Genomic DNA, 25,468 nt, shown 5'->3' with positions numbered 1-25,468 from the left:
CATGAGCGAAATAGGGATGGAGGGATATAGGAGACTGTTTTAAATAAGGGTCAGAGCCTCGGGACGTTCCTGAAAATCAACTGTTACATGTGTTGATGTTTTTCTCTTTTACTCCACAGGTGCGTCAGTCCACCTTGTTGTCTAACGAGGGGCATACACGCGGTGGGCTGCTCTTGGATGTTTCGAGTACTTCGCGTCATTTGTGTACGCTTAAACTGGACCAGCAGATGGGCACCACAACAGCTCAGTGACTATCACTGTTTGCTGTGCAGATACATGGATTTGGGCCAGTGTCTGTGGGAGTTTGCGCATTCTCCCCGTGGTTGCGTGGGTTTCCTCCGGGTGCTCTGGTTTCCTCCCACACCCCAAAGATGTGCTCTTAGGCTGATTGGTGTAACAATTTGTCCCTAAATTATTCTCCCCTCAATCTGGTTTCCAATGTGGGTGCCATAAGCATAGACATGGGTCAAGGGTGGAAGAGGAAAAACACAATGTTAAAATGGCGACATGGGCTCGTTGGGCCAAAGGGCCTGTTTCCCGTGCTGTGTTGTTCTTTGTTCTAATAGTATATCCAGATCTAACATTCATACACTATACAGGCCAGCTGTTGCGATTGTGCAGTATAGTCAATATCAACATATACGTACATGTATGTTGGCCTGAATTTTCCAGCTGTTCAGGCCCCGCTGCGAGGACAGAGAATTTGGAGCTCAGCCAAATCTCCGATCACCGCAGCTGGACCAGAAAAATCCCATTGGCGTTAACAGCAGGAAAACCCTCCCCCTTGACTGTAGTCATCAGAAAAAATATTTGCAAAAGGCAAAATAAAATCAGCAGTGTACTAAATTTTTCAAAATCTATTTGTTTCATTAGTTGGAATGGAAGCAACATCAATCTTAAATTTTCCAGTTTATTGAGAACATATTGCCACAATCAATTCCTCAGAAACATGCTTGGTTGAGAGATGAGCATACTATGCAAAAATAAATCATAATGCTATCCACATTACAAAAGGTTATATACTGGTAATAAGGATCTGTCAGTTTTGTATAAATAATGAGAATAAAACAAGGACTACAATTCCTTTTGTACCTCAGATAAAATACTTCAAAACATAGTGTTGCAATACAAATCAAAGCAGTCCGTTACGTTGTAAAGTTTAGTAAATGGCTAAGATGTAGTGATGTATACATGTGCTGTTAACAGTATTGAAAGTGTGTCTTAAGGGTCAATAGAAGAGGGATAGTGACTACATTTAGGCACTTTGTCCAGCCCCTGGCATGATTGAATCCCCTGTAATGCACATTATGTTCAGTATTGCTTCATCACTAATATGCCTCGGCAAAGCAGGTTGTTAATCTTTTGAAGAGAAGAGCATTTTTACAACAATGTACATAATTGCATACATTTGTGATTACTGGGGACAGAAGTGTTCCAGAGGCTCGTAATGCAGAGAGCATGCAGTCGCTGCATGGGGTGTTTCATCCACCCAATATCCATAATGCAAATAAGCTGTTTTGGAACAAATATTTGTTATCTCATGGCAATCAGTGATTCAAGGACACTAGTCTCTTATTTCTCAAGAATGCATTCCAATTGCATTCCTAATTTTGATTAATCTAACAGGAAATCCAGTGTGTTCCAACTTTAAATACTATTCTGAACACTGCTCTTCTGGAATGAATTTTTAACTTCAAAAACAACTTTAAATTTGTGGATGTCTTGCCCTCAGAGTTACATCTATTTAATTCTTTTCAACTCCTTTAACTTCAGTAATCTCCAGAACATCCTACCAACATATATCTGAAAGAATGGTCCCAAATATTTCTAACCAGCTCCCTAATAAAAATGATTTCTATTAAGTCCCATATTCAAGAAACCCACTAGCTTTTTGAGGGCCATAAAGGACAATTGGTACTAGAAATCAGATTTACAGTTTACTTACCACAATGAAGGAAGATCTGCAAATTTCTCAAACTTAGTTTGATAATGAGTAATTCATTGAAATCAAAGATGTTCCAGTAAGAAATGTTCAGTGCTCCGCGTTAATGTAATGTAATCACAAATCAAGTTAACAAACTAAATTCTAAAGTTTCCTGCATGAAATAAATGCAAGCACACTAACAATTCGACAGATACGAAAATACAGTCACAAAGGGTTAGAAAAAAAAGTGGATTTCCTGAGAATTGGGAACTGATGTTGGTTACATTCAGGTTATATTAGCACATCATTCCAATGACAATGAAAGTAAAACAGCCCCAAGGACAGGTTAACTTTACAGCATGGTGAGATGTACAATGCCCCAGGAACAGGCTAACTTTACAGCAGGGTGAGATGTACAATTCTTCAAGGACAGGCTAACTTTACAGCATGTTGACATGTACAATAACTCAGGAACAGGATAACGTTACAGCAGGATGAGGTGTACAACTTCTCAGGAATAGGCTAACTTTACAGCATTCAGAGGTGTACCTCAAAGACAGGCTAACTTTACAGCAGAGTGGGGTGTACAATATCTCGGGGGCAGGCTAACTTTACAACACTGGGGATATACAATACCTCAGGAATAGGCTAACTTTACAGCATTGAGGTGTACAATACCTCGGGGACAGGCAAACTTTACAGCATTCTGAGGTGTGTAACACCTCAGGAACAGGCAAACTTTACAGCATTCTGTGTACAGTACCTCAGGAACAAGCTAACCTTTCAGCATTTGAGATAAACAATACCTCAGGAATAGGCTAACTTTACAGCATTCTGAGGTGTACAATTCCTCAGGAACCTGCTAACTTTACAGCATTCTGAGGTGTACAGTACCTCGGGGACAGGCTAACTTTACAGCAGGGTGAGGTGTACAATACTTCTGGGACAGGCTAACTTTACAGCATTCTGAGGTGTACAATACCTCAGGGACAGGCTAACTTTACTGCATGATGAGGTGAACAACACCTCAAACAGGGTAACTTTACAGCATGGCAATTAAGGACAGGCTAACTTTACAGCAGCATGAGTTCACAATACCTCAGGAACAGGCTAACGTTACAACAGGGCGAGGTGAACAACACCTCAGACAGGCTATCTTTACAGCAATATTTTAACTGAAATGCAGTTTCATTGAGACTTTATTGCAGGGCTAGTGGGGGAGAATCACTGTGCCCACCCTCGAGGTAGTATACCTTGCATTAAGGCAGGGTAAACAAGCTAAAGGGAAGGTTGACGTTACATTATGGTGGTGTGGATAATACTTCAGGTTCAGGATTGCTTGTCCTATGGCTGAAAAGCAAAGACAGTTTTGATCATTGCCTTAGGAGCTGGCTTATTTTACAGGTGGAGGAACAAAATTAACAACCTCAAGGGGGAGGGTTACCATCCAACAGGATTAGCTTTATTTGCGGGAAAGAAAGGGGAGTGGCTTCAATGATACATTTAGCAAACCAATATCCTTATACTACTTTTACAGAAAGTGCTTATGTGGCAAACTGATAAGGATGTTACAGTCTAAAAAGGATTCAGTGTTCTATGAAAACAATAGCAATTCCTATTGGTCTCTGGAGTGATTATCTTGGTACCCCTTACGAAATTTGGACACCTATTCTGTTTCTTAAGTCAGAACTGATTAGACTCACCTTGGCTATAATATAAAACGCCAGCAGCCTTGGTGCAGTAGGGGATTGTAAATTCTTTTGCACAGAGCACTGCTCTAAAGTGAACATGTCCCAGGCTTCATTCCGCCATATTATTCTACCCTTTAAAGGCATCTTAGCTTATAATACCAAATATAATTTACATAATCTATTGACAAAACACAGCAATCTTTATATTTTGAACACAGGACAGTATATTAGTTACAATATAGTTATTCAAATCTCAACATTTAGCACTGTACATTTTTTTGCTTTGTTCAAAGAACTAAACTCACTCTGTCTTGTACCCAATATTCAGACAAATTTACCAGCTTAAAAATGGCAAAATGAAGCATACAAGGAAAAAAAATTCAAGTAATACTATCAATTTATAAATTAACCCCAAGTATAAAAACAGTGATTCCTATTCCTAGATGAAAATGACAGTTATATATGGCTTTAAGAGTTCAAAACCAAGATCACTATTGCTGAAGGATTTGAATATCATAATTTCATGAAGCAAATGCTTTTTCAAATTTAAAAAAAAGTCTGCCAAAATTCTCACTGTATTGTGCGTTATAAGGAAGAACTTTTCTAACAAAACACTGGCCAGCAGTGCTGACGCAGCCAGGAATTCAAAAGCATAACAAGATGCTTATGGACTCAAGGCTGGCTGTCTAACAAAAACAAAAGGTTCCTGTTTTAGTGCAATTCCACCACTAGCTGTAGCCAGCAACGTTCAGTCTTTTGTGAGATGCTAAGCATACTAAAGCAGTCTAGTGTAGAAGGATGACGCACCAACTTTTAGATTTCTAATATTAGGCATGGAAACCTGAACGGTCTCCAAGATCCAACAGCACTGGCCACTTCAGAACTCCTTAAAGGAATAAGTCCTGGACAGGAGATGACCAAGTTAGTAATTAGTTTGTAATTCGTGTTAGAATGTGATTTGAGAGCTTAGTTGAACCTATGGATGCTTAGTGCCAATGTGGACAACCATAAGTTGGCAAGTGGTGTCAGAAATATCGATTCAAAAGGTTGTACATTGGCATGGTTTAGTTTCATGAAATTATGATAATTTTGTTAGTGCTGCAAAGTTTATACATAAACCAAACACCCAGTGAATTTAATTAAGATTCCTTTAGAATATATACTTCAGTCAAAAACTGAAGTAGCACTGATGAGGCCCAATGGAAAAACAGGGCTCTTGCAATGCAGTTGATGCTCAAATCATTGACTGGTTTAATTGGTGCATAGTAGTCAATCTTTTCACTTCATAACATTCAACATTTTCTTTGTCGGACATCACTGCTGTTATGTTTGCTTTTTATAGCGAGACTTGCACTGCCATTGCCCACTTTTTTCTTTTCACTCATATTCTCCTGCTTTTGCAGTCTTGTTTCCTTCCATCGCAACGTGATATTCCTGTTAGAAACAAAATCATGTCAAAACTTCTGAACAGCAATCATATTCAAAAATATGCCACATCACACACAGGAGTTTCAAACTCTTTCCAGTCCAGTGCTTCTGGAATGATCAAGCTGCAACTCATTAACACTCAATCTAATTATGAACGACTGCAGAAATCCTGTAAATTTTCACAAGTCAAAATGACTAATTTTCTGCTACATGTAACAGTTGCACCAAGGTATGCTGGTAGGATTAACTTGCAGTGGTGATCCTTCAACATCCTTCGAATGTAGGAACACAGGAGTAGTCCAATTGGCCCCCTCAAGCCTGCTCCACTGTCATTCAACAAGATCATGGCTGACCTTCTACCTCAATAACTTTTCCCCCCACCATCCCCAATTCCCTTGATACCTTCAATATCCAGAAATCTATCAATTTCTGTCATGACCATAACTCAGTTTTTTTTAGCCCTCTGGGGTAAAAAAAATTCTAGAAGTTCACCACCCACCTTACAAGTCCCAAATAGCCCACCTTGTATTCTAAGCCTGGTTCAAAACCATCCCTCAGCCAGAGGAAACATCCTTCTGTATCCACCCTGTCTTGCCTTGCAAGAATTTTGGATGCTTCAAACAGATAATCTCCCATTCTTTTAAACTCAGATCTGGTCTCCTCAATCTCTCCTCACAGGACAATCCTGCCATCTGATGAACTTCCATTGCACTCCCTCCATGGTTAAAAAAGAGTATGATAGTGCACTCACTTTCGCAAGATTACTGTTTAGGAACATGATTTGTTTGACACTATGCAGCACCAGTTGTTGCCCTGGAACACTCAGCACCACTCCAGTGTTCAATCAGCTATTCGAATAGGAATTGCTGAGACAATGTAACTGCACGATATTCAGTTTCAGTGTTATAGTATAAATTTGATACTGGCAATAACAGCATAAAGTCAGCAACAAATACAGAGCACGAAAAGAAGGTATGCCACAGAACATTTTGGTTATTGCAGCATTCCATGTTTGATTCTGAACCAGAGCAATTCTGAATTAAACACAACTAAAATGTGACCATTTCAGTTGGGTTGTTGGCAGGCTGTCTGGAAGGGAAATGCACTCGCAGAGTAAAGTTAAACCCAACTGCCTTCTCAACCACGAGAAGTCAGCAGACCCTGAGGCAGTGCTAATCGCCACAACAATTTCAACATCCGAGCTACAGGAAGTGAAGGGTGTTTTGCAAGAAACCACAACCTCTTGAGGATATGAAAAAGAAACACAGTGCGAACAAGAGTGCTTTCCTTGAATGAAGCTTTCCTGCCTTTTTCCAACAGGAGTGAATACTAAAGAGATTACATAGAATTACACAGCACAGAAACAGGCCAACAGATACATGCAGATGTGAAGGCTCCACAAAACCTTCTCCCATCTTACCTTATTTAGCCCTACTGGCATATCCTTCTACTTTCTCCCTCATGTACAGGGTTCCTCTTCTGATTAAGCCATTAAACTTATCACGGTCAGAACCAACTTGAGTTTAAAAAGGAGCTGGTTGAATCCGAGATGCCATTTTTTTAAACTCTAGGGACACAGCAAGGCAGGCATTTACTGTCCATCCCACGTTGCCCTCTAACAGTTGTGATTTTGATAGAATAATGCACTCAAAGCTCCTTCAGAAGATGGTTGCCAATCAAGTCAGATTGGAGTTGCATAGGGGCCCAGACCTAAGGCAGGTTTCAACTCGAGGAGAACATTAATGAGCCAGTTGGCTTTTTCCAACAACACACTTTCACAGTCCTTTTATTAGTGTTATCTTTTTATTTCCAGATTCTTTCCTAAGCTGTGCACTGTAAACCAGTAGTTCCCAATCTTTTCAGTAGCACGGCATGCTCCAGTGAGGCAAGCAATTCCACAGCACACCCAATTTTATTCAGCTGAATCAACTACTCAAATGTCACCTTTACTTACATTTACCATGATTACAACCTAGAGAGATTTGCAATATAGTGCATGCATCAAGCTAAATAAGAATTAAACGCATGAATGTTTCAAATCCAGCACAGAACACACATCTTCTACAGACATCAAAATCTGCTCAACTCAACTATTTCTAACTGTTTATAGCCCTAAATCTGTTCTACATGCAGTAGTTAGGGTTGGGTGCTGAATTTTATCTTTTCACATTACGGAGGAATAAAACTTATCCATTTCTTTTTAAATCAGGGGATGTAAATAGATCCAGCAAAGAAGTATGGATATGGTCAATTTTACTGCATCTGCTAATTTGTTTTACTCTTTAAAAAAAACGTACAAATGCCATTGCTTGATTTCTATGGTCATCACAATTTCACCCTTTGGCCACCTACTTTTAGAACATTCATGTTTTAGGCAGCTCACTTTTAAAGCATTTGATGGTTAATTTTCATGAGTTTATGACATAATTTTGGATGGATTGAATACTGTTTAAGAAGAAACAATACATTTGTTTTACATTGATTTTCCATACCTTTGCACAAAATTTCACGGCACATTTGGACAATTCTCATGACACACCTGGGTGCTGTGGAACACCGATTGAAAATCACTGCTGTAGACACTCTATAATAGTCCCTTTGCTGGGAGATGTTCATGGCTACAGTTTTAGTCTTCCATCTTTGAACGGGGGAGAGAGTATTCATATCCAACTCTTTTCCCCGCTCCCTGCAGGACAGTCCATCATGACTGCACCTGGGCCCTGGAAGCTCGATAGGCTGAATGGCTTTTTTGGATCCCCCAGCTTGCGTGGCCAATGCTTATCCGATGCTCATGTTCAGAAGTCTTTTTAAATTACAACCGCAGCTGTTTGCTGTGCAAGAATGAAGTGCTTGTGTTGGCTAGTACCAACTAAAATTTATTTCCTTATTACAGAGTCTTGTGTGACTTTGATCATGGTGAGCAACCTGAATGAAAGTGCATACGCATAAGAGGGTTATAGCATGTTATATACAATGCGCTGTTCTGCTGCTAGAGAAATACTTCTTCTAAGAACACAAAATCTGACAGTTAAGTGCACAAAGCCTTAGGCTCAAGTGGAAATTGTGTAGACTAGAAAGTGGTGTACAGTTCTGACTCCAAGCAGATGGCTGGCTTTCTTTATTTCTCAAAAGGTTTGAAGTGTGATGACTGTGTGGTATTCACCTCAGCCAGTGGTGCTTTGTAGCAGCATGTGACTAGACTTAGTGTCAATTACAACAATACAGAGAATACCGTGACATTGGAAAGCACAAGAAAAGCTGTGAAAATAGGAAATCAGAAAGCATGAAAATTGCTGCCAATGCAAAACGCAGTCACCCTTGTGGTGACAGTTCACTCAAAGGTCAGTCTTTCTTTCTCAGGAGTATAATTGGCCTGATGGGCATTTGCAGATTGTTATTTTAAAAAGTTGTTTGAATGGACTCAACTGAAAGTAAGAATTCCAAAAATCAATGATCCTCTGTAAAACAGATGCATAAAGTATAGAATAAACTACTTTCCTCACAATCCTATGTAGACTGGGAAGGCCCACACACAATTGCTGTGAAGTCTAATTGCATGCACAATTTTTTGCACTACAGGCAATAAGTTTGAACTTTTTTTAGTAATTGCAAATGGCTAAACAATAACAATAATTATTGCCTCATCAAATAAATGAAGTGAAGCAACGCTGACACACCCTACACATGCCATACAATGTAATTCACTTGGGATAGTAATCTATCAAAAATGACATGCAGCACAAGACAAGAGTGACACCTCACATCAAGTTGCAGCTGAACAGTTTTGGCCATCTTGCTGTAGAACAAACTCAAATCGGAGATGGAAGATTCATAAAGTCCTTATTCACAAAAGTTTTATGATTTAATTCAACATTTGAAAGTAGTCAAAAGGGTAAATGAATGCCAGTGAGATTGACCATTGAAAGCTTGAAAAGCAGAAACACAAAACACAATATGGCCTCCACCAGTCAGACAATCCAGTCTATATTACAAGTGACTGCACTTCAAAAGTACTTCATTGGTCGCAAAGTGCTTTGAGATGTCCAATGGTTGTGGAAAGTTCACAAGCCCTTTTCTTTTCTATCTGACATTGTTCAATGTCACATGCTGCTTATGGATTGAAAACATTAACAGAAGAGCAGCCTGCTTCAAATCCTGTACCTTTTATATGACTGCCATCATTTCAAGCAGTCTAATGTTTGGGGGAAAACATTAGTAAATGCCAACTTTAAAAACACACAAGTTGTAGTGATAGACTGAGGAAAAGGTTGTTAAAATGCTTACATCTTTGATTGCCAAGGAACAAAAACTGCCAATTCCCACCAGGAAGTCATGGTCTTTTATAGAAGTGAAAACATCCTGAACTTACAGCAGGTATTTTGAAAAAGAATAAAGAAATTTTGTCCATTTGACAGACGAGATGCCAGACATTTGCAACTTTGATATTTCACAAGTGCAACTTTTACCCTACGAATTGAAATATATGGCTACAAAGGGGCAGGTTGTTTGAAATTATGAACAGCAGGAAGAGGAGCATCAGCTGACCACATATCCTCGACACTGTCTCCAGATTACATACGGCAGAAATATTCTACAAATCAAATCCAATGATCTATTTAAGCTTTGACTTGACTCAATTTCTAAAGTTCACATATGAAAAAGTAACAAAGATCAGTCACTTATGATGGAAGCAAAAAAATAACAACACCCTTTTATGTTATAGGGCATGCACTACGACATTTACGACAAAGATGGGAATTGATGGAGACTGCGCTCACAGCTTCACAGACAGCAGCTCAATAAACATTTTTCCGTGCAATTTTGTTCCAACAGGAAGTGCAGAAAATGAAATGTGTTGGGGGCGGGGGGAAAGCGGGAAGAAGGTGGTGAGATGAAGTGAGGGAGGAAGGAGCTGAAATAAGAAAAGGTCACACTACCTACCTGACTGAACGTGCACATCCCACTAAAAACAGGGGAGAAAGAATCAATCAAATGGTGCTAAGCCCAGGTTGCAGAGTAAACAAGCCATGACACCATGGTCACATGCAAGGTGGCAAACAATCAGCACAATGGTGCAGGTCATCAGCTTTTAAACTGCAGGAATTTTCCATGCACCAAAGAGGCTGGGTCGCAAGGTGGGGCTCAGTTTATTCTGCTCAACATGCAAGATTAGGTTGTTGGCAGTATACAATTGTATTTATTAGTTGATACAATAAAAAACCTGTTAGAGTCTCCATACATATTTTGAGATAACACCAGTATTTAAACATCAATTAAAAATGTCAAGATGAAAGAAATAATGCTTCAGATTCAAATGACTTGTCATGCTGCATTGCATCACAGGTAGCAAAACACTCAGTAGTGACAGCAACAATGTGATATACAGGAACAATTTAATGGCATGAAAAATTAGGTTGTTTAATTGGCATTAGCCATATACTAATTTTGACTGACGAACCAAGGGCAGGCAAGAGCAGCCAAAGCTGACTGGTCTCCTACCTTATATCCCCTCCCTTCACCCACCCAAACCAGCTGAAGTTTCAAAAAGTCACCTGTGCAGAGGTCTCCTATAGATTTAATCCTACCTCCTTACAGCCTTCTACCAATTGGTGATATCCCAAATCAACAATCCAATTTGAATTGTGTCTTCCACTGGCTTGGCTCCCAATGGCAGACATTATAATTAAAATTTCCACCTGTATTAAAACAAACAGGCATGCTGGCAGAGTGGTGAGCACTGCTGCCTTACAGTACTAGAGTTCAATTCTGGCCTCGCGTCATTTTCCATGTGGAGTTTGCACATTCTTCCCACGTCTGCCCGGATTTCTTCCGGGTGCTCTGGTTTCCTCCCACACTCCAAAGATGCACGGATTAGGTTGATTGACCATGCTAAATTGACCACTGGTGTCAGGAGGATTAGCTGGGTAAATATGTGGGGTTACAGGGTTAGGGCCTGGGTGGGATTGTTGTCGGTGCAGGCTCAATGGGCCAAATGGCCTCCTTCTGCACTGTAGGGATTTTATGATGTGTGATGACACTATGCCATTTTGATACATTCAATGTTCAAGGAGAATTGTAGTCTTTTTCTGAAGACAGTTTGTCTAAGAAAATGTACAGCTCATGCTGAGAGCAGGATAATAACTAATTTTAGCCAGGAATGTTACTTTGTGGAGTTAATAGGCTGATGATGGTTTACTTAATTTCTCTTGGGATTTCAGACCCATGTGAGTTTTTAATTTTGTTGACTGACAGGATCGTATAATGATGTGGTTAATGGGAGGAGTTAAGCTTGCAGAAAAACACTGTTTCATTTTCATTTTAAAATAAAGAGAAGTTGCTGCCTGAAACTGACAGACATAGGACACTCTCTCGCTTTTCAGCAGAAGTTTTCTGAAAGTTCCAGGGCTGTTAACCGAACACATAGTAAGCATGTCTGTGTTTTGCTAACTGTGCTTAAAGAGGGGTTTAAGGCTGTAAGAGAAATTTTGCTGGACTGCAACTGAATATAAATTAACAGTTAAGAATCGTTTCCTTTCACATTTAGGTATTGTTCAACCGTTAAAAGTTAAGCTATTTCATTTGTTATAGGTAAACTGCTTTGTTAAATAAAGTTTGTTTTCATAAAAGCTTCCTAGTTGGTTAGTAAAATCACACCTGGAGCAAAACATCCTATCCTCACATATATGCCAAATAGAAAAATTGTTCGGATCTACTCTGCTTCATAATATAACTTGGGGTTTCTGACCTGGTACCCTAACATATCTCAGCAAGGATAGCCAAAGATATTGTATTTTTCCCGCATCAATATCATTGATACCTCCCAGTGTTCAAATATGTATTAGTTTGGAAAAAAAATGAACTCCAATTCACAGTTGCATTAATTCTAAATTGTTTATCACCTAAGAGATGTGACTTGCACCTTGATGTGGTGGAAAAATATCAATTGCAATACTCCAATCAGAAAAACAGACCTGCCTCTGGCATAGGCATCAGTAAACAAATTTCTTTGAATTATATAATCTAATTAAGAAAAGTTAAAAGTTTATTTATTAGTCACACTGCAATGAAGTTACTCTGAAAATCCCCTTGTCGCCACACTCTGGCACTTGTTCAGGCACACTGAGGGAGAATTTAGCATGGCCAATACACCTAACCCACACATGTCTGGACTGTGGGAGGAAACTCGAGGATCCAGAGGAACCTCATGCAGACATGGGAAGGACATGCAAACTCCATACAGACAGTGAATCAGGTCCCTGGCACTGTGAGGCAGCAGTGCTAACCAGTTTGCATCCATGCCACCTGTCAAATGCCAGGATTAAAAGGGTAATTATGATCCCCTCCATTCACACATCACAAATCATATTAGTGTAACTTAATGCTACAATAGATTTCATTTGTTAATAAACAACTGGATCAGTCATGATCATACTGAAGAGCCTGGTGGCTGACTCCAGCTTCTATTTCTTGTGACTAGAAAAACAATAACTGCAAGAAACAGGCAGTTGTGTACTTGGACCAAGAATGAAAACGACTTAGCTGATGCCAAATCTGTTCTTTAGAGCACAATTACATTCAGTAGCCTTATGATAATTCAAGAACACAGAACTCATGGCACAGCCCTTGATGCTTGCGATGGCTGTCTCAAAGATCTATCCATTAAGTCCCACTCAGCCACTCTCTTATTTCTCTTCATGTATTTATGCAGCTCCCTTTTGAAAGTTGTCATTGAAATGCTTCAATCATCTTTTCAGGCTGTTTATTCATAAATTGGCGTGCAAACATTTTTCCCCCTCCATCTTCCCTCTGGTTACCTTAAATAATATCTTAAAACTGAAGTCTGTCATCACTGGTATACTGCTCTTAAACCATCTTGTGAATCTGCTTCTTCTCAAAGAACAGTGTACCCATCACAGTTATTACCAAAAGCATTTTGCAAATTTGCTCCTTTTTTAAATCCTCTAAAAGTTATGGCAACCTGGCACCAAGGATATACCATACTTTTGACTGAGGAAAGCTAGCAGTAAGCTCAGTATCAAGCAAGACAGTGAAATTTTATTTTCCCTTAAACCAACAAGTTTTTTGAGGAAAAATTAAAGGTATGACCCACATTAAATTTATTTGCAACTGCAAAGATAATGAGAATTTTAAATTATGTGCCTTTCATATTATTAACATTCCAAGACTGTTTACAGAAAGAGAAACTGAGCTAGAGGAGGAGTAAAAAAAGCCAAAGAAATGACCAAAGTGTTGTGTGAGGGAGAAAATGGGAAGTGGAGAGATGGAGGAACTTAGGTAGAAGATGGAGGAGCATGGAGTCCAATGGCTAAAGGGAATGCTGCCAGTGAAGGAACAACACTACAGAGATATGCATATGAGGCTGGAGTAAGAGATGCAGAGTTCAGGGGGAAAAGGTGACCGAGATGAGACATTTGTAGCCTTGAAAGGATTTAAACAAAGCTGCGCTTTTTCCACTTCAAGATGTTGCGATACTGGGAGCAAACATATATCACCAAGGATTGGATATGGGTTTTCAAACCATTACCTTGAGAAGTCACCAAGGCTTCTATTTCTCATTTGCATGCTTTCCCTCAACATCAGCCAAAACACGTCAGGTTTCACATATACAATGACAATACCTTATCATAACCTCACTCAATCCTCCACAATCTAATTTATCACACTGTTTGCTCCAAACCCAGTTCCGGATGAGGAGAAATGTCCCTCAACTAAATATTGGCAAAACCAAAAATATTATCTTCAGCATCCACCAAACCCCATTCTCTATCCCACGTTGCTGTCTAAAACCTAACCAGCTCATTCGGAACACTGATTTCCAATCTGACCCTAAGATGATTTTCTGACCACATATCCACTGCAACACCAAAGTCCCCAACATGAATAGCATCATCCATTTCCATGCCATCTCAGCTCACCTGCTGCTAAAGCCTTCAATACCATTATTACCTTTCTACTCAACTTTTCCAACATTTGCCTGGCTGCTCTCCCATCTTTCACTTTCCATTAACCCAAGCTCATCAAAAGCTCTGTTGTCAAAATTCTAACTGCTATCAAGTCTCACTCGCCATTATCCTTGTGTTCACTGACCTACAGTGGCTTCTGGTCCAGTAATGTTGACATTCTAAATGAGTGAGAGAATTTTTCAAATTTCTCAATGACCTCTGTATCCCTGTAACCCCTCAAGCATCTCTACGCTCTCCATTCCGACCTCTCATGCATCATGAATTTGAATCACTCCATCACCTTTGGGCCTTAAGCTCTGGAATTCTCTTCCTAAACCTCTTCACCTTCTCTTTAAGTGCTCCTCTAAAATACCTCTTTGAGCAAACTTTTGGTCAACCTTCCTTTTATATCATATTGTTCAAGGCCAACTCAACTCATTATGCACATTGGGAAATGGGCTGTAGCGTACAGGGAATAGAGAACGGGAGATTGGTGAGAAGAGCATTACAAAAATTTGAGTTTGAAAGCGGTAAAGGTATAGAGGAGAATTTCAGTGGCAAATGGGTTGAGGCAAGAATAGAAATAGGCAAGTTACAATGAGAGATATAAGTTGATGCATTCACAAATGTGTTCTTCAGTGCTGGTTCACAGGATTTTCTCTATTTACATGTCAGTCTCCAAATTTCTCCCATTCAATTTCCAAGCACTTGTGTGTTCCAGTACTTCAAAAGTGACCACTATTTTAAGGAAATCTGGCATTTCATTATTTCTACAACATGTGCCTTATTGGATCTCATCAGTCTACAGAGATTTTAGAACATGATTTGGACATGATCTTATTGGTATGTACACTATTTGGGGACTCACCAAATGGATGTATAGGAGTTTTGAGATGCTCATATAAATTTGATTCCAGCTGCACATCTTATATAGAAAATTGGTAGAAATATTCTCCCCCTTAGCAATTAAGGTAGATAAATTAATTCATCTGAAGAACAAATTCAACACCCTGTGCCAAATAACTTTACAAGCACCACACTGACATATCAATAAAATGTTCATGTGCAAGGACACAATTCATTTTGCTCGGAAAAGGCATTAAAAACTCCTCCAATGGCTGTGCCATATTAATCCACACAGTGCCAAACGTCCCATGATAGATCACTAGCTTGTTCTGAAGTTATCTGATCACAATCCAGGCCAGCGGTTAGAATGTTAAGAAGTGTCCTCAGTGTAAAACTAAAAATCACATTGGTACTCAGTAACACCTCAGGTAAGAGAACTTGGCTCTGTTATGAAGGTTTCCAGTCAAGCAGCCTTTGGACATTCATAGTCTAGGCTTATTAATAAATGGTTGCTCGAATGAGACATCTGAAGATTTCTGGTTGATAAGTGGAGCCAAGTGTCGTCATTTTTCAGACAGGAAAAAGTGACAATAGAGAAAATAGTTCAAGAACCAAATTACTGAGTAAACAAGAATAAGGTTTAATGATGTATAAAGTTTCTTTTAGGTTTTGATCTGATCGCAGATAGAGAAAATAAAAAGTCCAAAGTTGGTTACTATGATAAGTTCTGAAGATGGATGCTTTGAAAATTCCTTTAAATTAGAATTCCTAACGGGAAAAAATACTTTGTTAGAATGTCCTGCAACCCTATGAAATAAAAACACAGAAGGATTACATACTGCATAATACTTTCATAAACTTAACAGATCTAAACTTCATCAGCACTGAATACAGAAAACAATTAATTTGAGACCACTGGCAGGATATTTAAGTTGCCAAGGAAGCTCTGGTAAAAATGTAACTGAATGCTTCAGTAATGTTTTAAGTGTATGAATTGTTTATTTAAAACTTCAAAGGTCAGGGAAATTATTGATCACACTAATCGGCCTAATAAATCATAGAAATATATTAGTTTATGAATAAAACTCACCGTATAAAGAAACGCCATATGGTCCAAGTCAGGACTAGTATAAATCCAAGGATCCAGCACTGGGTGACATAGAAAGGAATTGGTAGAGTAAGTGTATACGGGTCATATTTCAGCACAATTAGGAACTCCGTCACTGTGATTGCAGCTACCAACCATGCCTGCTGGCCAAGTTTTTTATGGAATTTCCTGTACAAAGAAGTGAATAATACAGCATCAACTACATGGATGACAGCTTGACTGAAGATTATACTTTAATCAATTTAGAAAACTGGAAACAAAACTTGGACGGTTAATTCCACTGGAAATGACTTCAAGACGTACATTGGATTGTTACTTTTCTGTGGAAAACAACACCCAAATCTTTAGTTGTTTTTCACCAAATATACCAAGTATTTCAACAGCCTCAGTGACGAGACTACAGTGCTTCCCCCACCGACAAAACTTTCTATTTGAAGAAGTGCTTGCTTCATCGCTATCTTATCTGGCAATGACTTTCTTTAGACTAGACAATGTTTTGCAGAAAACTATTAAAAAAGCAACTCACTCAAAATATTGACTTGCTCTGCAAAATAAACAAAGACTATATTTATGGCCATACGCCATGATATAAGCAAGGGACTGCTCCATTCAATCTGATTAGTTTATTTAATTTGTTAAATCTGGCAAAGAAAACCAACTTGAATTTGCTCCAACCTTCTATCAGATAAACATATTTAAAGTTTACTTCCCAAAACGCAACAAGCAATGTTACCTCTGAAATGTAACTGTTAATGGCATTGTACAGTCCATGCCATGCACTAGCAACTTAAAGGGAGTGTTGGTTCTGCATGCTCGTTTGTTGCACTGCAGAGTCCATTTCAGGTTACCATTAAGGAGTGAAGACACTATGTCACAGTAAGCTAACCTCAAGCCATTCACGCCACCGGACCATTACTAGGAAGATTACAAGTTGTGAAGGAAGCACATTTAGCTTTGCAACTTTGACGAAGGGTCATTGTCCTGAAACTTTCCCTTTCCACCGATGCTGCCAGGCCTGCTGAGCAATATAGCACTTTTTGTTTTGTGTTTCAGATACTCTGCATTCTTGATCTTGCTTTTCTAAACTCTCACTTACACAGTTTTGAAATCTGGCCTTTCCAGTTTTACTACTGGGCAAACCCATTGGATAAAGATAACTGCATGCATGCTATTGTTCCACTAGCAATGACTTTTAACTACCAGTACATTTTTTGACTGAGTTTAAAGGAAATTTATATTCTGGTTTCATAGAGAATATCAACAATAAGTGTAAGAATTTGCAGAGTTGATGATAGGTGGGGAGGGGGGGTGTTGATATTTATGTGCGCATTTAGCTGTGCTCATTGGAAACGTGTCTGGAATGACAGCCAGCCTGAAGTGGATCTTATTGATTAGAAGCCAAATCTGAACCAGAAACTTTAATGTAGCAATAAAAATGAGGGTTTGAGTTGTTTCATTACAGTTTGCTGTCTTATTTCAGTAGAGTTTATCTTTGGTACAGCCACAATGCAAAGTGATGTGAAAAAGTTCCAATCATGCTTAAACTGAATCCAAGATGGTAATTGAGTCTTTTTTTTACTTAGGTAACCCTTCAGGATTGAAGATGATTTGCTTCCACACTGGTTCAATGAGTTTTGAAATGCCTAGTAAGTCCAATGTGCAATTTGCAGATTGCCACATATGGCATAGATGGTGCTCAAAATGTCAGATATGTGAATTGCTTGGAGATTTGTGCACTCTCTCTAATGTCTTGACTTCCCTCTGCATGTTCCCAAAGTCTTTTAATGTGTTTGTGTGCCTTCCCAACATGAGTTGGCAGGTTTGTTTGACCTCTTCAGGGATGCTTAGAGAACATCCCTAAACCATTTCCTCCGTCCTCCTGAGAGTTTCCTGTTTAGACCAAGTTCTTAGTGGGGCAGTTCCTTCGGAGTCTGATATCAGGCATACACGAACATGTCCTTCCCACCAGAGTGATCAGCACCTTGATGCTGAGCATATTAACTTGGAGGAGGTCACTGACAGCTAAGAACAAAGTCCGGTCCTTTTCAAAAATACCACATACTAAGGGAAAAGGCAAGTCCTAAATGTCAAGTGCAGATGAGAACAAATTTGTAAGTTTTAGAAAACTTGGCAAATCAATAGTGAAGAGAGGGGTTATCATTGAGTAACTGAATATACGCAGCATGTTTCAGATGCCAAAGTATGTTTGAAAGCAACATTGTCACAAGGACTGAACATCAGCTATAAACTTTCATACAACAGTTAAAGTTCAGGGTCTTAGTTTGGCATTTATTTGAATGAACCAAATAACATTGTTGATCTTTGGGCTTTCGTTTGAAACAGATACTTACAAGTCATCCATGAAGTCATAAATCTCACGCATTGCCACACCTCCTACATGCACAAAGAAGACTAGACGTAACAAGACCAGGTAGTGTTCAGGTGGCATCCAGAGAACAAACTTCAAGTAAAATGTATTTAATTCTGCAAGCAAGAACTGGAAAACATAAACAAAGGGCTCTTCAGAGCTGTTGGGCATATTGTGGAAGTAGCAAGCAACTAAAGGAAATAAATTGCCAATGGTACTTTTCTTCAAAAGCAGAACAATGCAACGTGAAATGAAACTATTTCTTCTTCCTGATTCTAAAATGATAAATGTACATTATTATTTTTGTACAATTATCCTAAAGAGACAGTAGCATGAATTACAAAGCTTGAAAAAAATGCACGTTTTCCCCTTTTTTGAAAAGTCAAGCCTCATGTTGACAAACAGAAAATCAGCCTTCAAAGTAGCACCTCTGAAACTTGTGAAACATTTTACATCAGATGTTAGAGAAGGGGAAAATTTGACGTTGAGTCAATGTTTTGCTGTCTGAAAACACAAAATTGACCTCAACCATATCACCGGTGCAAGCTCACACCATTTTTTTCTGGTTATTAACTGGGGTAACCAGTCAGCTAAGCATTTCCCAGCTTCATGACCACAGATTATCCATTCTTCACAGCATAGGACTAACAAAATAATGGTGGGGGCGGGGGGCAAAAATGTGCTGTATTGTCATTATTATTTCACAATCATCAAATTTTCAGCAGTGAATGAAACATTAAGCTACTCCGATTCCTTCAAATCATGAGTGTCAAATAAATACAAAACTATTTTGAAATATTGTAATGTAAAATTTGTAAATAAATATTCAAACCTAATTGCAATACATCCAATTTCTTACCATGAAAATAATTCCACAAACTGCCAGCCACCTGCGAAGATTTGAGGCTGGTTTCCATTCAAACTTCACCCAGCTGTATGGTGTGAATTGGAAAGCAATGCGTTTGATTTTCCCCCTGATGGATAAATAGAACCATGTCAAATAAAAATCATGAATTTTCTCACTCTGGCCATCTTTATTAAATACCTGCGCATAAACTGAGGACAGTAGCAGAGTGGTAATGCTACTGGACTAGTAACCCACACCAATGCTACGAAGATGAGTTCAAACCCACCATGGCAGCTGTGGGAATTTAAATGTAATCAATAAATCTGGCACAATAACAATCATGAAATTACTGGATTGTTGTAAATACCCACCCATTCTCTGATGGTCTTCAGGGGAAGAAATTTGCCATCTGTAATTGGTCTGCCCAACACTCAAGACAGTGACTTAAGGCCCACAGCAATGAGGCTGACTCTTAACTGTCCTTTGAAAAGGCCTAGCAAGCCTTAACAATAATGAAATAATAAAGACATCACAGCACATTTTCCCCTCCTCATTATTTTGTCAGTCCTACTAAACAGAACTAGCCATACCCTTAGCCAAGTTGTTCCAATACAGCTAATGACAACGAAGTGCAACCTGTCTACAGAAATCAGACAAATCCAATAGGCCATATACCCTTCCAGATTACATTCAATCACAAGCAAAATGATAGATGGCTTTGTCCGTAGTACTATAAAGTAACATTTACTCTGCAACAACCTGCTCACATGCTCAGTTTTGGGTTTCACCAGGGCACCTCATTGAAATCTTTGAGCCAAATATGAACAAAAGAGCTGAATTTCAGAGGCGAGGTGAGAGTGACTGTCCTTGACATTAAGGCAGCATTTAAACAAGTATGGCATCAAGAAGCCCTTGCAATAGTGAAGTCAATGCAAATGAGGGTAAACCTCTCTGCTGTCCGGAGTCATGCTTAGCACAACGGAAGATGGTTGTAGTTATTGAAGGTCAATTATCTCAGTTCCAGGATATCATTGCAGGACTCCCACAGGGTGATGTCCTAGGCCCAACTATCTTCATCTATTTCCCTTCCTTCACAGTATGATCACAGGTCGGAACTGTCGCTGATAATCGTAGTGTTCAGATGCATTCATAACTCCTTAGATACCTGAGCAGGATGTGCTTGCATGCAACTTAGACAACATTGGGTTGGGTTGATGAGTGACAAGTAATTTTTATACCACATAAATGCTAGACAGAATTTAACCATCTCTTTTTGAAATTCAATGAAATTACTACCACTGAATCCTCCAACATCCTGAGGGTTACTACTGACCAGGAATCCAAATGGATGCTCAGAGTGATCATTAACAGTAGATCAGAGTGTGGGAATTCCATAGCAAGTAATTGCCTCCTGGCTAGCTAAAGCCTGCTCATTATCTACAAGGTACAACTAAAGACTGCACTGAAATATTTTCCACTGTCTGGACAAATGCAGTTCCAATAAACTCTCAAAGTTCAACACCACCCAAAACAAAGCTTTCCACTTGATCAGTAGCCTATCTGCCACCTTAAACATTCACCACTTCGACCACCAACAGCGTGTATCACTCACTCAGTGACAGCAGTGCATTTACCATCTCCATGATGCCCTGCAGCAACTGACCAAGGCTCTTTCAAAAACTTTCCAAACCTGTGACCTCAACCATCTAGAAGAACAAAGTCAACATACAAATTGAACACCAGCACCTCCAAGTTCCCCTTCTAACTACATACCATTCTGCCTTAAATCTATTATCGCTGTTGCTTCACTGTCATTGAGTCACAATCCTGGAACTCCCTCCCTAATAGTACACCACATGGACTGCAATGGTTCCAGAAGACAGCTTACTGCCTCCTTCTCAGGGGCAACTGAGAATGGACAATAAGTGCTATTTTGCTGTCAGCAATGCTCACATCCCAAGAACAAACAAGAAAAATCCACTTATCCTATCTATTTTAAAATAATACTTCAATTGTGTTACAAAGACAATGAAATGTTCCATCTAGTTGTGTAGAGCTGTAAGAGGGGAAGTACAATAGGCAATTTGTTTAATGAGTTTTGGGGCACAATTTTCCATCATCTTTCTTATTGACACAATTTTACTTAGAAGGTACATAACTGACAGCAGATAGGCAAAATTTCCACTGCATAAAGAACTGAAATTCCTGGTCCTTCTGAGGTGTCAGTTAAAACTAACCACAAGGTTGAACTTCCTCCAATTTTCAATGAGAATCTAAAGTCTCATTTTTAATTTAGAGTGGTACATTATCAAACGAGGCTATTTGGACATGCACCAGATTTACAATGTAAAAAGCCAGAGGGTATGTTTGGTGTTGGAGGATTTTGTCAAAGTCATCTTTTTACAGTTGCAAATTGATCCAGTACACATATTCTACACTGGATTTCAAGTTATTTCTGTAAAGGTTAGAATATAAGAATTAGAAGCAGGAGGCCATAAGGTCCCTGGAGCCTGCTCTATCATTTAAGATCAAGGTTGATCTTCACCCTCAACTTCTTTGGAGTCCAAAAATTTATCAATCGCAGTCCTGAATATGCTCAAAGACTGAGAATCTCTACTCACTGGAGTAGGTAATTCAAAGATTTACAACTCTGAAGAAACCGCTCATCAGTCCCAAATGACTGTTTGTTATCCTGAGACTACAAGTACTATTTCTAGAGTTTCCAGTCAGGAGAAACAGCCTCAGCATTTATCCTGACAAACCCCCAGAATCTTGATGGTTCAATGAGATCACCTCTCATTCTACCAGACTGCAGATTATAGGCCCATTCTTCTCAACTTTTCCTTATAGTACAACTCTTTCTTCCCAGGATTAATACAGTGAATCTTCATTACCTTTCTCCAAAGCAAATCTATTTTTTCTTGAGTAGAGAAGCCAAAACAGTATATAATACTCCAATCCTGTGCAATTGCAGCAAGTCTCCCTGACCCTTGTATTCAAATCCATTTCAACAAAGGTCACCACATAAGGTGCCTACATAATTGTTTACTGTAGCTACATGTTAAATTTTTGTAATGTATGCAAAAGGCACCCAGTTTCTCTCATTTAAGTGTTTCCCACCATTTAAAAAGTTGTTTTTTAATTCTAGCTATTGAAATAAATAACCTCATACTTCCCACACTCACTTAAAACCTGTCTACATTCTTTTACAGATTCCTCATTCCCCTTTGCAGTTTACTTTCCCACCATATAGTCAGCCAATTTGGGTACAATAGACTCAGTCCTTTCATCCAAGTCATTTACGTAGATTGTAAATAGCTTAGACCCCCAACACTGATCCTTGTAGCAAATCACTATTAAAAGCCTGTCAAATCAAAAATGAGATTTTAACAACAGATTAACCAATCTTTTATTCATGCTAATATATTATCCCCAACTCCACAAGCCATTGTCTTGTACCACAAGCTTGTGTGCCACCTTATCAGATGTCTTTTGAAAATTTAGATAGACTGCATCCACTGGGTCCTGTTGACCTATTCTCCTTGTTACATCTGCAAACACTCTAATAGAATCACCAAATATAATTTTTCTTTTATAAAACCACATTAACTCTGCCTAATCATATTATGATAATACTGCCAAATCATATTCTTATTTTGTAATTGCCATGTCAGCTCTTTTCCAATAATTTGAATCATGCTAACTGGTTTGCAATTCCATTTTCTCTTCTTTCTATAATAGCAATGTCACATTAGCTACATTCCAGTTTATTTGGACCGTTCCACAATTCAAGCAATTTTGAAAGATCATCACTGTATCTGCAGCCATTGTTTTTAGAACCCTAAATTGTAGGCAGTCAGGCCCAGAGGGTTTTAGTCCTGTTAATTATTACAGTACCTTTTCTTGGCTAATCTTAATCACTTTGTTGCTTACTCTCACTATTTCTGGTGAGCTTTGTATCTTTGACTATGAAGACTTTTTTGAACTTCTTTGTCTTCTTACTAATTATAATTTATTTTGTCTCAGCCACTGAGGGGCCCACTTTTGCTTTTGTCACTCTTGAATTTTACACGGTCGTGCAAACTTACAATTTGTTCTTTGCATTTCTGCTTAGTTTACTCTCATTCTCTATTTTCTCCATTTATATTAATTTTTCAATACGTTTGTTGGTATTCAAAACTCTTCCAATCCTCAGGCTTTCTACTCTTGGAGATATTATAAACCTCTTCTTAAAATCTAACACTGTTTAAATTCTTTAGTAAGCCATTGTTGGATATCTTTTTCTATAGATTTTTTTAATTTTCCAAAGTTCAATATTCCAATTTCAAACTTATGTATGTCATTCGCAAACTTATGGTGAATTAATTATAATTACTTTCTCCCCAGGGGATCTCATATGATGAGATTACTAATTAACCCTGTCTCAATACCCAAAACAAGATCTAAAATAGTCTCTTCCCCAAATGGTTCCACAAAGTATCGTTCCACAAATTGAATTTCCCATATAATCCCTACAGCGCAGAAAGAGGCCAGCCAGCCCATCAAGTCTGCCCCGACTTTCCGAAAGAGCATCCCCAGCCCAGGCCCTCCCTTCTACCCTAAGCCTGTAATCTCATGCATTTATCATGGAAAATCCACCTAATTTACACATCTTTACACACTAAAAGGTCATTTATCCTGGCCAATCCGCCTAAACAACATGTTTAGACTGTGGGAGGAAACCCCTATAGACACAGGAGAAACGTGCAAGCTCCACACAGACAGGAACTGAAGGCCGGAATCAAATTCAGGTCCCTGGCACTCTGACTTTACTGATTTTAATCTTGTGCACTGAATATTGGTGAGTAACGTATTGAATTATTGCTAAATTTAGCCCTTAATACTTCAAATGTTGCAACACTGCGCATGATGTATTGATCAAATACATGCACAATGATGGCAACTTTGCAGCTATCCACTTTGGTACCAACTATGAACACAGGACTACAATCACCAACTGCACATATTTTGTGCAGTTACACTCCTGTGCAACTTAAAACAAGTCACCTGTGTTTAATACATTTTAGCGCTCAAAATTAGGGACATTGGTGCTGAGAAGCAGTGGTGGTGAGAAGAGATGTAATTCTTTCCAATTTCAGACGTCAAGCATAAGCATTAGGCACTCTTAGGTAGGAATGACACTGTAGAGGCAAGCATATTACTCTACTAGTGTTCACACATCCAAACTCAGTACGCAATTATTAGACCAATGAGACTCCCTTTTTATCCCATCCCTGTACACCACCAACCAATATGATCCCATTTCTCACATCAGTCAACCTGTAGCTAAGGCAATAGCTTACAAGGATACTTAGAATTGATATGAATGAGCAGAATCCTAGCTACAGTGAGATATATCTTTCTACATTCCATGCTTAAATTGGCGGGTTCATAAATCAGGAATGTCTTGCAGTATAGCATATTGTTAAAGACTGATTATCTGGCATTTATCACATCGGTGTTGGTGGGATCTTGCTGTTCACAAATTGGCTGCCACGCTTCCTACATTTTAGCAGTTAGAAAACTTCAGCAATGAGCAATTATCCACAGGAACTTCCCATAGCCTTGAAAGGCATGTACAAATACAAGTCAATCATTCTTTTACAGCAGATCTGCCTGACTCTCACTCTGGACAATAAAGCCCACAGCCAAGAGGCACAAAATTTCAGCAGTGAATGTTTCCCCTTCTGTAGCTTAGTCACGCTAGGCAATAAATATTAGATATTTGGAATTTTGCCTCATACAGTGTTTTCCGATAATGCTATTCCAATTCTTAGTTTTCTCATCAGCCACATGCTGAGCATCTACATTCAGCATGGGAAAGGACTTACAGAGGACAGCTTGAAATATTCCATCTACTTTGATGCACGTGCCAATAATCAATGCCACACATCAGGCTTATTAATCACCCCCTGTTTCACCTAGGTAAATCAGAGGGGCATTGGCAATCACATGAGATTTAAAATAATTTGTGCCAAGCTAGCCAGAGCCCTCCCTTCTTCCCTATTTCCCTTCTTTGTCACAAATCAGCATCATATTTTGATCTTCCACACACAGAGGCAACCTTCCTTTCCACTGTCTGGGTTTTGAACAATGAAGAATGTTTTGGGTATGTCTTACCAAGCAATTATTGAAGACAAGAAAGACTGACATTCTCCAACAGTGTGTGAAGATATAAATCTAGGATACATTCAGCATTCACCAAGAGTATCAGGAATAATATGGGTCAATAATCAGGACAAATACCCTTTGAA

General features: G+C 38.9%; 1 protein-coding gene across 3 annotated transcripts in view; it reads right to left on the bottom strand.

Annotated features, from left to right (window-relative positions):
• Positions 1 to 896: 896 nt before the first annotated feature.
• Positions 897 to 25,468, bottom strand: part of LOC145343927 (phosphatidylserine synthase 2) — a 41,594-nt gene continuing 17,022 nt past the window's right edge. The window contains exons 4-8 of one of the 3 annotated variants that reach the window (XM_080190466.1): positions 19,188 to 19,302; positions 18,312 to 18,457; positions 15,943 to 16,128; positions 9,985 to 10,006; positions 897 to 5,049 (exon numbers count right to left, since the gene is read on the bottom strand). In XM_080190466.1, the coding sequence (XP_080046592.1) occupies positions 4,993 to 5,049; positions 9,985 to 10,006; positions 15,943 to 16,128; positions 18,312 to 18,457; positions 19,188 to 19,302 (526 nt within the window). In that variant the 3' untranslated portion in view covers positions 897 to 4,992. Of the gene's footprint in view, positions 5,050 to 9,984; positions 10,007 to 15,938; positions 16,129 to 18,311; positions 18,458 to 19,187; positions 19,303 to 25,468 lie in introns of those variants that run through there. The other 2 variants (XM_080190464.1, XM_080190467.1) reach the window with 2 other exon arrangements.

The sequence above is a fragment of the Carcharhinus amblyrhynchos genome, chromosome 6 (genome assembly GCF_965287045.1).
Source record: "Carcharhinus amblyrhynchos chromosome 6, sCarAmb.v2.hapA, whole genome shotgun sequence".
In the NCBI taxonomy this organism is placed as follows: Eukaryota; Metazoa; Chordata; class Chondrichthyes; order Carcharhiniformes; family Carcharhinidae; genus Carcharhinus; species Carcharhinus amblyrhynchos.
The sequence above is the reverse complement of the archived record's forward strand: the minus strand, read 5'-3'. Positions and strand labels throughout refer to the sequence as shown.